The following is a 13,360-nucleotide window of genomic DNA, read 5'->3' as shown; positions in this document are numbered from 1 at the left end:
TGCCATCTGACTTGGTGAATTGTCTAATTTAGTGACTTTGATCTAATGTCTATCTAATGGCCAAATTATGTTTTAAAAACTTGTATCTGTATCTAATCACATAAGCACATTAAATATTTCAATCCCCAAAATATTCGAAGTGATAACAATGCTTCATGCAATATATGAAGGGAAGAATCTAGAAATATGTACTTTAAACATCTAATCTAACAAGCTACCTAGGCACAAGAAGATTGGTTTGGAAGAATTAACCTCTTAGTTATTGATGCATATAACAGGTTCGAAAACAGTTGTGGGCTTAATAACATTGATTTTATACAGCTGTATGCTTTATTCCCTGTACTACAGATTGTGTTGGTCACGCTTCTCTAATGTGTCTTTTTTTATTATACGTTGCAGTGTGTTTTCTTTAGAGTCATCCACTGAAATTTAACTTTTAACCCCAGTCACCAGAGTTAAAATGTGAACTACACGTAAATCATGCATAAAGCTATTTCTGAATGTACCCCTGCTAGCAGTTGACCAAAATAATAGAGGGTAGAAACAATAAATTCTACAAGCAACAATTACTCACTGTAAAATGTCAGGACATGGGTGATCTTACTGCCCTGAATAAAAGACTGAAGGGCAAGGAAGATTATTTTTCAGCAAGCCATTTTTGGAGTCATTCCAACAGAGAAGTGAATAATGTTCCTCAGTTAGTTTCATGTTACAAAGAAATTTGTTCAGAATGCTAAAAGCAAATGGTGCAATCACAGTACAAAAATACTATGTGCAATGACATCAATAAAATGATTCTTGTATTTGTAATCACTGCTTAAAGCTCTAAAAGGAACACATAATAAACCTTAGTGAGCAGAACTTCTGATTTCTTTATGTTAAATTATTATTTTAAGAAGAACAGAAAAAGAAATCATGAAGAAGCAGAGATTCAATGTTAGACATTCATAAGTAGTAGCAGTTGTTAGAAATGAGGATGTTATAGATAAATTTTATTTGCCAAAAAGTTATTTATTGCAAATTGAATGTTCCTGGCTCTCTAGAACCCAGATCATAATATATAAAGGAGGTAAAAAAATCATACCTCATCATTCACCTGTCTAGCAGTCTCCACAGCCCGCTAGTCCTCTACACCTCTTCTTTTCCCCCCATTTCACACATTCTCTTCTCCTACTTCACACCAGGCCTTGGGTACTGGCACTTCTACACCTAAAATGTCTCTGCACGCCATGATGTCATTTGAGGTGAGACATGTCATAGCATTGTGACATCACAATGGCACTGTGTAGACATACATCAGACGCCGAAGAGATGCATGCAATGTGGAAGTGGGAAAAGAAAAGGAATGGAGGACCAGGCAGCAGGTTGAAAGACAGGTAAGTATTGAGGTAAGTATTATTGTTGGCAAGGAGCCATTTTACTGCTGAATTCACAAGTAGTAAAGTAGAAAAAAAATCTGTATTTTAGAGAATATGAATTTTTGCTTATAGGGAACCTGTCACCCCCAAAATAGAGGGTGAGCTAAGCTCACCGCCATCAGGGGCTTATCTACAGCATTCTGGAATGCTGTAGATAAGCCCCCTATGTATCCTGAAAGATAAGAAAAAGAGGTTAGATTATACTCACCCAGGGGCGGTCCCGGTCCGGTCCGATGGGTGTCGCAGTCCAGTCCGGCGCCTCCCATCTTCATCAGATGATGTCCTCTTCTGGTCTTCATGCTGCGGCTACGGCGCAGACATGCTTTGCCTGCCCTGTTGAGGGCAGAGCAAAGTACTGCAGTGCACAGGCGCCGGGCCTCTCTAACCTTTCCCGGCACTTGCGCACTGCAGTACTTTGCTCTGCCCTCCACAGGGCAGACAAAGTACGCCTGCACCGGAGCGCAGCATGAAGACCAGAAGAGGACGTCATCCTATGAAGATGGGAGGCCCCGGACCGGACCGCGACGCCCACCGGATGGGACCGCCCGCCCTGGTGAGTATATTCTAACCTCTCTTTCTCATATTTTAGGATACATCGGGGACTTATCTACAGCATTCCAGAATGATGTAGATAAGCCCCTGATGCCGGTGGGCTTAGCTCACCCTCAATTTTGGGGGTGACAGGTTCCCTTTAATTTGAGAATTCAATTTCACTCAAATACATTTGCTCATTTCTAGTAGTAGTAATCATCATGGTAGTTGTAGTTATCACTCTCACCCTATGAGGAACTGATAGCTTGACCAATTATTTAGTATCTGTTCAGACTAAGACTTCAATTGAATTCACTCATCAAATCAAAATCACTGTAGCTTGTTACATTGGCTCAGCATTTTACTCTACTCCCTTTTATCAACAGAACCATGGGTTAGTTAAAACATATGCACTCGAAATTCAAGCATATGGTATTGTCACATGCCCATAAGGGCATACACGGTGCAGCTATGGGAAGGAAATAAAGAATAAAGACTGGTAAGCACTGTGCGGACTTATGCTACCATATTTTTGCAATGATACACAGCGCGTGTGTAACTAGAGGTGAAGCCTAAGGGGAGCTTTAGCAGAGCATACAGGCCAGCGAGAAAGTAGTGAGAGCACCACAAGTTGCCATGCGTACCATACCGAAACCCAGTAGGATGTGCAAGGTCAGAGGGAAGGATGGGGAGGAGCCAACCACCACACAATGGAATGGGAGCTGAAAGTGGTAAAAGGGACATAGTCAGGAGCAAGCAGAGGGTCAGAAGCAAGACGGGGTTTGTGGGAGCCAAAGGGTGAGACAAGAGAGAAGTAAAAAACGAGTCGGGGGTTAGAGGCCAGGAGGGAGCACGGTATCCGAAGGGCAGGACAGGAGAATAGTCAGGAGAAGAGCCGAGTATAAGAAATCAGAGAAGTCAGGGTCTAAACTTAGGCCTTTGGCTGATAAGGCAACCTGTCAGTTCCACGGGAAGAAAGGATCTATGGATAACAAAACTATTGTGCAATGCAATCATTTCATTAAAATGCCTCTATCAGATATTGACAGTGGAATTTAAATAGATAAACATCAGCAATTCGACCTAGCTGTTAGCAGCAGATGTCAGCTGTATTGCACTCCTCCTGATCTGCTCCATGCACCCATGCTGTTACTGAAAAAAATCTCCATGCAAAGACAAACATCGATATTACCGCCATATGGTGATAGTGATAGATACCAGCCCTACAGAACATATATAGATGGTGACTTACAGCTGACGATCCTTCTGTTGGAGTCGTTCACTTTTCCCATCTTTTCCATCTGACCCAGATTAACATGACAAATTCTCCAGCCAGGATTTGTCTGCAGAGATTACCACAAAGAAGATCTGACTTCTCACATTTCCTGCACCAAATTTCCCTTTCATTGCACGTAAAGTAGGATGTCAACAAAAGTGCCCCACAAACACTAATATACCCCCATAGTGAATTCCTCCACAGTACCCTCCACACACAGTATGATGACGCTTCTGTACCCCACCCCACAACTGTCCCAAAAAAGTATGATGACCCAAACTGCGATCCTCACACAGTCCTCCATGTAGTTTAATGGCCCCACACCTATGCACACTGCACAAACTTTCACACTGTATAATAGTTTGCATACAGTTTAAAGACTCCCATGTAATCCTCCAAATATTTTAATAGCCCACATAGTCATCCATACAGCATAATGCACCCCATGTCCCTTATAGTATAAAGCACCCAATGTCCCATACAGTACAATGCATCCCCCCATGGTCCATACAGTATGATGCATCCCCTCATGGTCCATACCATATAATGCATCCCCCCATGGTCCATACAGCATAATTTATCCCACCCATGGTCCATACAGTATAAAGCATCCCCCCATTGTCTATACAGTATACTGCACCCTCCATGGTCCATACAGTATAATACACCCCCATGGTCCATACAGTATAAAGCATCTCCCCATTGTCTATACAGTATAATGCATCCCCCCATGGTCCATACAGTATAATACACCCCCCCATGGTCCATAGTGTATAAAGCATCCCCCTATGGTCCATACAGTATAATACATCTCCCCATGGTCCATACAGTACAATACACCCCCATGGTCCATACAGTATAAAGTATCCCCCCCATTGTTTATACAGAATAATGTATCCCCCATGGTTCATACAGTATAATACACCCCCATGGTCTATACAGTATAAAGCATCCCCCCATTGTCTATACAGTATAATGCATCCCCCCATGGTCCATACAGTATAAAGCATCCCCCCTCCATGGCCCATACAGTATAAAGCATCCCCTCTCCATGGTCCATACAGTATAAAGCATCCACCCTCATGTATAAAGCCTCCCCCCTCATGTATAAAGCATCCCCCTATTGGCTATACAGTATAATGCATCCCCCAAGGTCCATACAGTATAATATATCCCCTCCATGGTCCATACAGTATAAAGCATCTCCCCTCATGTATAAAGCATCCCCCTCATTGTCTATTCAGTATAATACATGCCCCATGGTCCTCAGTACAGTTTTATCTGCACACAGTGTTCTAGAAAACAAAGAAATACAATACTCACCTCTCCTCCCCATTCCTCCGCTGCTCTGGTCTCCGCAATGCCAGCTTGTCTTCTGCAGCATTGCACATCTCAGTGTGAGCATACAGGACGCCACTTAGTGACATCATTGTGCTGAGACATCAGATGCTGAGGAAGAATTGAAGGGGAGGAAGCGTCAGCTGACGCTTCCTCTTCCAACTTGGGGTATTATGACTTTTTAAAGAGACACTTGGAACATATTTAATTTTGAGACGACACTTGTGACATTATTAGTTAAGGGGCTCTGTTAATTTAAGGGGACACTCAGGGGCTATTATTAAAGTTGGCACTAGGGCACTATAACATAAATGTTGCAGGCACAGGAACAGAATTGAAGGTATGAGCAGGTTTGTGTAGGTTCGGAATACATGTGAATAGTGCTGGAAATATGAGAAAAATTAACATTAATAGTACTGAAAATGTGCTGTTACAGTGCTGGAAATGAAAAAATTAACATCTTAAATAACCTGCAGAAAAATTGTGACTGGAAGAAATTTTCAGGCTGGTCTGGGCTAGATTGAAAAAACAAGAAAAGTTAATAACTCCAGTTGGGAAGAAAATAACCTTTAAGTCACTAAACTTTATATACCGTATATACTCGAGTATAAGCTGAGAATTTCAGCCCATTTTTAGGCTGAAATTGCCCCTCTCGACTTATACTCGAGTCATGCCCAGGAGTCGGCAAGGGAGGGGTAGCGGCAGCTGTGTAATAATACTCACCTGCTCCTGGCGCGGTGTCCCTGGTTCTCCGGCGCCGGTAGCTTCTTCCTGTAGTGAGCGGTCACATGGTACCACTCATTACAATAATGAATATGGACCCGAATCCACTCCCATAGGGGTGGAGCCGCATATTCATTACTGTAATGAGCGGTACACGGTGACTGCTCACTACAGGAAGAAGCTGCCGGCGCTGGAGAACCAGGGACACCGCGCCAGGAGCAGGTGAGTATAACGCAGTGCGCAATATTCACCTGTCCCAAGTTCCACCGCCGGCCGCCGCTGCGTCTTCCCCGTCCTCTGCAGTGACGCTCAGGTCAGAGGGCGCTGTGACACGATTAGTGTGCGTGCCGCCCTCTGCCTGAACAGTCAGTGCGGAGGACAGGGAAGATGCAGCGGCGCCAACGGTGGAACGCGGAGCAGGTGAATATAGCAAGTGCGGGGGCCTGAGAGGTGAGTATGTCTTTTTTTTTTATCGCAGCAACAGCATATGGGGCAAATATCTGTATGGAGCATCTTATGGGGCCATGTGCAGCATTATATGGGGCAAATATCTGTATGGGGCCATGTGCAGCATTATATGGGGCAAATATCTGTATGGAGCATCTTATGGGGCCATGTGCAGCATTATATGGGGCAAATATCTGTATGGGGCCATGTGCAGCATTATATGGGGCAAATATCTGTATGGGGCCATGTTCAGCATTATATGGGGCAAATATCTGTATGGAGCATCTTATGGGGCCATAATCAGCATTTGTGGAGCATTATACGGAGTAAATGTGTCTATGGAGCATCTTATGGGGCCATAATCAACATTTGTGCAGCATTATATGGGGCATATTTTAATATGGAGCATCTTACGGGGCCCATCATAAACTGTATGGAGCATGATATGGGGCGTATTTTGAATGGAGCATTATATGGGGCCCATCATGAACTGTATGGAGCATTTTATGGGGCTCCTAATTCAATATGGATATTCAAAAACACTTAAGGCTACTTTCACACTAGCGTTTTTTTGCATACGTCGCAATGCGTCGTTTTGGCGAAAAAACACATCCTGCAAAGTCGTCTGCAGGATGCGTTTTTTCCCCATAGACTAACATTAGCGACGCATTGCGACGTATTGACACACGTCTCAACCGTCGTGCGACGGTTGCGTCGTGTTGTGGCGGACCGCCGGCAGCAAAAAACGTTACATGTAACGTTTTTTGGTGCCGACGGTCCACCATTTCCGACTGCGCATGCGCGGCCGGAACTCCGCCCCCACCTCCCCGCACCTCACAATGTGGCAGCAGATGCATGGAAAAACAGCATCCGCTGCCCCCGTTGTGCACAGTATGTGTCAGTACGTCGGGCCGATGCAGCGCGATGGCCCCGTACCGACGCTAGTGTGAAAGTAGCCTAACCTACTGATGTCTCAATTAATTTTACTTTTATTGGTATCTATTTTTATTTTTGAAATTTACCAGTAGCTGCTGCATTTTCCACCCTTGGCTTATATTCGAGTCATTAAGTTTTCCCATTTTTTTGTGGCAAAATTAGGGGTCTTGGCTTATACTCGGGTCAGCTTATACTCGAGTATATACGGTAACTGTAATAAAATCACTTATGTGATTGGTAGGACTGGTTTAAACCACTTTATCATCACTATATGGTGGTGATATTGTTGTTTTTATTTATTAGTGGGGGGTTTTAGTTAGTAAAATGTTGGTGGTGCAATTCAGCCGTTATGTAATGGTATGTGTATGTTTGCATTCTTAATAGCATTGGCTTTAGAACATTACATGTTGTTCTGTAGAGCTGTAGTAATATTATGTATTTACTATGTAGTGGCAGTGGTAGAAGTCATCGTGTAGCAGTATTATATGGCCATTATGTATTGTCATTTTTGTAATATTGGTATTTTATATTGTGCTTTAGCATGTAGATAATATTAAGTCTTGGTATAGCAGCTACAGTGGAATATGAATATATACATGTATTTGATTTTAAGTGGTGGGGTGAATATAGGAAGACATATAGTTTAGGTCATGGGCCCCTGAACTTTTAAGAACCGCTCCCTGCTTGGCATGCCAAACCTACACTAATCCATCAGACTGATAGAGAAGTGCAGCTTGTCAATGAATAGAACATGTCTCCGCTGTTTTGTAGCTCAATGGTAGAAGGCTTTACAGCACTTCATCCAACCTTTGCCACTGTGCTTGGTGCTATAAGGCTTGTATACAGCTGCTTGGCCATTAAACCTGTCACACGAAGCTCCTGAAGCACAGTTTTTGAGCTGGTATTAATATCAGTGGAGGTTTGGAACTTTGCAGTTATTGAGTCAACAAATCATTGGGACTTTATGCAATATACACCTCTACCCTTGGTGTTCTTGCTCTCTAACTTTAAGAGGTTTACCACTTAGTGGATGAGTTTCTGTGGTTCCTTAATACTTCCAATTCTCAATAATGCCACTTATAGTTGATCAATGAATATTTAAGAGGAAAGGAATTTCACGAACTGACTTTTTTACAATGGTGGTGTTCTATTAGAGTACCACCCACAAATTCAGTATGTTCATTAGAACAATCCAACCTTTCACAAATGTCTGTAAGACAGACTCTATGGCGAGGAGCTGGATTTTATACATCTGTGACAATGGGACTGAATAAAATCCTGAATATGATAATCAACAGGTGTTTCAATATGTTTGTCCATATAATGTAGAAGATAAAAATCAAAATAGAGGTAGAGAGTGTGGAGGGTCAAATAGGTTATTTATTACTATTTTTTTTATTATTTTTTTATTTTTAACATTTCTCTCTTTACATTGCCAAGGAAATTGAAAGGTGAGAGAAATAAGAAATAAAAAAAGAAATCTCCTTTTTATGGAAACAAATGCTATGTGTTTGTTTTGCTATATGTAAAAAATATTATATGACAGAGTGGAAGATTCTTGAGAAGACTCCTAACAATTTCATACTAAAGTGGTAGAGAGATTTTGGATATAATAAAAATGTAGCGCTTTTATTACTGTGCTGCCACAGATACGTTATAGTGATATGAATTTCTAAAATGATTAACCTGACAAATAGTTGACACTTACCGGAACAAGAAATTTTTTAATCTCTTCCAGGGCATGACTCATACGTGAATAGGCTTCTCCCGGTGGAGCAAATACTTCAATTAATACGTGGAGTTCATCACTCAAGTGTGCATATTTTGCCTCTCCACTCTTCCTTAATTCTTCTTCCTGGCATTTAAATAAATGAGATCTCTTATTTTCATTGATTTACAACAAAAGGGCATAGACATATAAACAAGTGTAGAGTAGAATGCTGTGGGCAGTGAGAAGAAAGCCTCAAAGTAACATGTGCTTAATGAAAACCAATAGTCTTAAAATAAATGTACTCATCAAATAAAAAGGACAGTAGCAATAATCTCCAATGAACTTCTGGAAATAATAAATATTAGCTTTATGATAATTATTATTTCACAATATATTTGTCAAGGTTTCTATCTGTTTTGTAAAAGCTAAAATCCTATAACTGATGTCTGCCTCTATTCTTGATGATAGCATTGTCATGGGTGTCTGTTGTCCAGCTATAGATTTGATAGCCAACATCCATTCCTCCGGCATTTGTGCAGGGTTGGTTTTAGGAGGTGGCATAGCATGACACTAAGACCATACAATATTATTTGGATTCATATGGTGCCATTATTTAATGGGGTATGATTGAAATTATATAACAGTATTATGTGGGGTAGTTGACTTATTTGCATACTGTGTATTATTTGGGAGCCATATTGCTGTATAATGAGGGCTTTGTATGGAATCTTAAGTTTATAATGGTATGTAAAAAAATGTCAAACTAGGATGCTCGGGGGCACATAATCAAGGGAAAATCTAAATAAAACCTAAATAAAATAAAACAGACTATGATTGGTATTCTAACATATTGACACTTTTTCACATTTTCCAAGTATTACAAAGATTTCTCTTTTAGAATGGTTGCTGATTTTTTAAGTACATAATGGCCCAAATCAAGAGCAAAGAAATAATGTTTCATTCAAGTAATTTATCATTCTTTGGCCTTAGTAAGATTTTTGGTTGTGGTTGCTACAGTACTGATTAAATTAAATCAACTTTTGCTGTAGATATGTTGGTTGGTTAAACAATTGTAGGTGTGGATCATCAATAGGTATGATATATATACTGGTAAGTTATAGATTACGAATCTGTAAATGCAGGGGTATATTCAAAAAGGGCAGGCATTTTGCAGAAAATTAGCAAAATTGTCTCCAACCGAAAATCAGTGCAATATCTCTGAATAAGGTTGTTTTAGTTTCAAGCACACAGATTTGTGAAAGCCCCATTGCTTGTCAATGGACTCCTGACCTAAACTCAATGGCATCATATGCATATAGGAGTATATTGAGTAAGGGTCAGCATATCCGTGTCCATTATGGACATTGTAGTCCATAGTCAAATGATGAATGTTGAACATGTAAAACTGGCTTTAAAAGGGATCTTTAAGCTCCTTTATAGCTATAGATAATGTGACAAAACACTCCGGGATCGCCTTTGCTGGGGTCAAAGGTCACGTGGTTTGTGCATTAAACTCTGAGGCGACAGCAGGTTTCCAAGTAGACTGACCTCAGGTCAGGTTTATTAAAGTGAAAGCAAATACAGAAAACAAAACATAAAAATAAATCCTTGCCTGTCCGGCGCTAACTATACAAATACGTTCATAACTAACAACTGGGGGCTTCTCCCACCCAGCTAACATTACACAGGTCACGAGCACAGCTCTCACTCACGTTTGCCTCACACAGACAGGCATTCTGTGTGCCCCAGGCTGACACCTGAAACCTCCAGCTGGTCAGCCTTTATTCCTGCACTTATTAACCCCTCGGTATCCTGAAGATACTGAGCGGCTTAATTCACATAGGACAAATACCTGGGCAAGATATACCTGCCCCCGACTACCAGACCGACATGACTCTTACAATAACCATACAATTATGTTGCCATCTCTGACTGTCAAGCTGGATAATGTGATATGCACAGTGTATATAAAAAGTCTACACACTCCTGTTAAAATGTCATTTTTGGGTCAAAAATTATACCAAGAAGAATTAGTTCAGAACTTTTTCTATCTGTAATGTCACTTTTATTCGTTACAATTCAATTGAAAAATAAAATTACCGTATTTTTCAGACAATAAGACACACTTTTTTCCTCCCAAAATGTGGAGGAAAATATGGGGTGCATCTTATAGTCAGAATATATTGGCTCTGGCTGTGGTGGGGAGGTAGGGGAGCAGTATCGGATGAGCAGTGGGTCACAGAGGCAGGTGCCTGTGCCCGCTGCTAAAGAGAAATGAATATGCACTGCATTCCACGCCCATGGGCATGGGGGACAATGAATATTAATTTCTTCCTGGCATCCTGGTATGATTGATTGGCCCCATCCCCTTGCTGGTATGATTGGCCCCATCTCCATCTGTCACTGAAAAAGACCTGGGTGTATGGGTGGATGACAAACTCACATTTAGTGGCCAATGTCAGGCAGCCGCTGCAAAGGCAAATAAAATAATGGGATGTATTAAAAGAGGCATATATGCTCTTGAGGACAAAATAATTTTACCTCTATACAAGTCACTAGTGTGACCACACTTAGAATACTGTGTACAGTTCTGGTCTCCGTTGTATAAGAAAGACATAGCTGAACTAAAGCGGGTACAGAGAAGAGTGACCAAGGTTATTAGAGGACTGGGGGGATCTGCAATACCAAGACAGGTTATTACACTTGGGGTTATTTAATTTTGAAAAACGTAGGCTAAGGGGTGATCTTATTACAATGTGTAAATAAATATATGAGGGGACAGTATAAAGGACTTTCTAATGATCTTTTTACTCAGACTTGAGACGGGGATAAGGGGGCATCCTCTACGTCTGGAGGAAAGAAGTTTTAACCCCTTCATGACTGTGGGATTTTTCGTTTTTCCGTTTTCGTTTTTCACTCCCCTCCTTCCCAGAGCCATAACTTTTTTATTTTTCCGTCAATTTGGCCATGTGAGGGCTTATTTTTTGCGGGACGAGTTGTACTTTTGAATGACACCATTGGTTTTACCATGGCATGTACTAGAAAACGGGAAAAAAATTCCAAGTGCGGTGAAATTGCAAAAAAAGTGCAATCCCACACTTGTTTTTTGTTTGTTTTTTTTGCTAGGTTCACTAAATGCTAAAACTGACCTGCCATTATGATTCTCCAGGTCAGTACGAGTTCATAGACACCTAACATGACTAGGTTATTTTTCACCTAAGTGGTGAAAAAAAATTCCAAACTTTGCAAAAAAAAAATTAATAAAATTGCGCCATTTTCCGATACTCGTAGCGTCTCCATTTTTCATGATCTGGGGTCGGTTTAGGGCTTATTTTTTGCGTGCCTAGCTGGCGTTTTTAATTATACCAATTCGGTGCAGATGCGTTCTTTTGATCGCCCGTTATTGCATTTTAATGCAAATCGCGGCGACCAAAAAAACGTAATTCTGGCGTTTCGATTTTTTTTTCTTGTTACGCCGTTTTGCGATCAGGTTAATGCTTTTTTTTTATTGATAGATCGGGCGATTCTGAATGCGGCGATACCAAATATGTGTAGGTTTGATTATTTTTTAATTGATTTATTTTGATTGGGGCGAAAGGGGAGTGATTTAAACTTTTATATTTTTTTCACATTTTTTTTACTTTTTTTTTAACTTTTACCATTCTTCTATAGCCTCCATGGGAGGCTAGAAGCAGGCACAGCCCGATCGGCTCTGCTACATAACAGCGATCATCAGATCGCTGTTATGTAGCTAAAATGCAGGTGTGCTGTGAGCGCCGACCACAGGGTGGCGCTCACAGCCACCGGCGATCAGTAACCATAGAGGTCTCAAGGACCTCTATGGTTACAATATACAAGCATCGCCGACCCCCGATCATGTGACGGGGGTCGGCGATGCGCTCATTTCCGGCCGCCCGGCCGGATGCGGTAGTTAAATGCCGCTGTCTGCGTTTGACAGCGGCATTTAACTAGTTAATAGCGGCGGGTGATCGCGATTTCACCCGCCGCTATTGTGCGCACATGTCAGCTGTAAAAAACAGCTGACATGTCGCGACTTTGATGTGCGCTCACCGCCAGAGCGCACATCAAAGCAGGGGACCCGACATCGGACGGGATAGTACGTCCGATGTCGGGAAGGGGTTAATCATAATAACAGACGCAGATTCTTTACTGTAAGAGCAGTGAGACTATGGAACTCTCTGCCTTATGATGTTGTAATGAGTGATTCACTACTAAAATTTAAGAAGGGACTGGATGCCTGTCTTGAAAAGTATAATGTTACAGGGTATATATACTATATTCCTTGATAGGGCGTTGATCCAGGGAACTAGTCTGAATGTCGTATGTGGAGTCGGGAAGGAATTTTTTCCCCAATGTGGAGCTAAGTGTTTGATGCATGGGTTTTTTGTTTTTTTTTTGCCTTCCTTTGGATGAACATGTTAGGCTATGGGTTGAACTAGATGGACTTAAAGTCTTCCTTCAACCTTACAACCTTAAATACTATGTTACTATTAGTGTTGAGCGATACCGTCCGATACTTGAAAGTATCGGTATCGGAAAGTATCGGCCGATACCGGCAAAGTATCGGATCCAATCCGATACCGATACCCGATACCAATACAAGTCAATGGGACTCAAGTATCGGACGGTATTCCTGATGGTTCCCAGGGTCTGAAGGAGAGGAAACTCTCCTTCAGGCCCTGGGAACCATATTAATGTGTAAAAGAAAGAATTAAAATAAAAAATATTGCTATACTCACCTGTCCGACGCAGCCGGGACCTCAGCGAGGGAACCGGCAGCGTTGTTTGTTTAAAATTCGCGCTTTTACTTGGTTACGTGAGGTCCCGGCTTGTGATTGGTCAGGGCGGCCATGTTGCCGGGACGCGGACCAATCACAGCAAGCCGTGACGAAATTACGTCACGGCTTGCTGTGATTGGTCCGCGTCCCGGCAACATGGCCGCCATTAACCAATCACAAG

The 13,360-nt window shown here is 41.7% G+C and overlaps 1 protein-coding gene across 5 annotated transcripts in view; it reads right to left on the bottom strand.

The window, feature by feature from the left end:
- Positions 1–13,360, bottom strand: part of KHDRBS2 (KH RNA binding domain containing, signal transduction associated 2) — a 773,482-nt gene that overhangs the window by 343,055 nt on the left and 417,067 nt on the right. For all 5 annotated transcript variants that reach the window (XR_013221832.1, XR_013221831.1, XM_077289991.1 and 2 more), the window contains one exon: positions 8,378–8,524. Coding sequence is in view for 3 of the 5 variants with exons in the window: in XM_077289991.1 (XP_077146106.1) it covers positions 8,378–8,524 (147 nt within the window). In the remaining 2 variants the exon portion in view is untranslated. The remainder of the gene's footprint in view (positions 1–8,377; positions 8,525–13,360) is intronic.

The sequence above is a fragment of the Ranitomeya variabilis genome, chromosome 2 (assembly GCF_051348905.1).
Source record: "Ranitomeya variabilis isolate aRanVar5 chromosome 2, aRanVar5.hap1, whole genome shotgun sequence".
Classification (NCBI taxonomy): domain Eukaryota; kingdom Metazoa; phylum Chordata; class Amphibia; order Anura; family Dendrobatidae; genus Ranitomeya; species Ranitomeya variabilis.
This window is presented reverse-complemented; position numbering and strand designations above follow the sequence as displayed.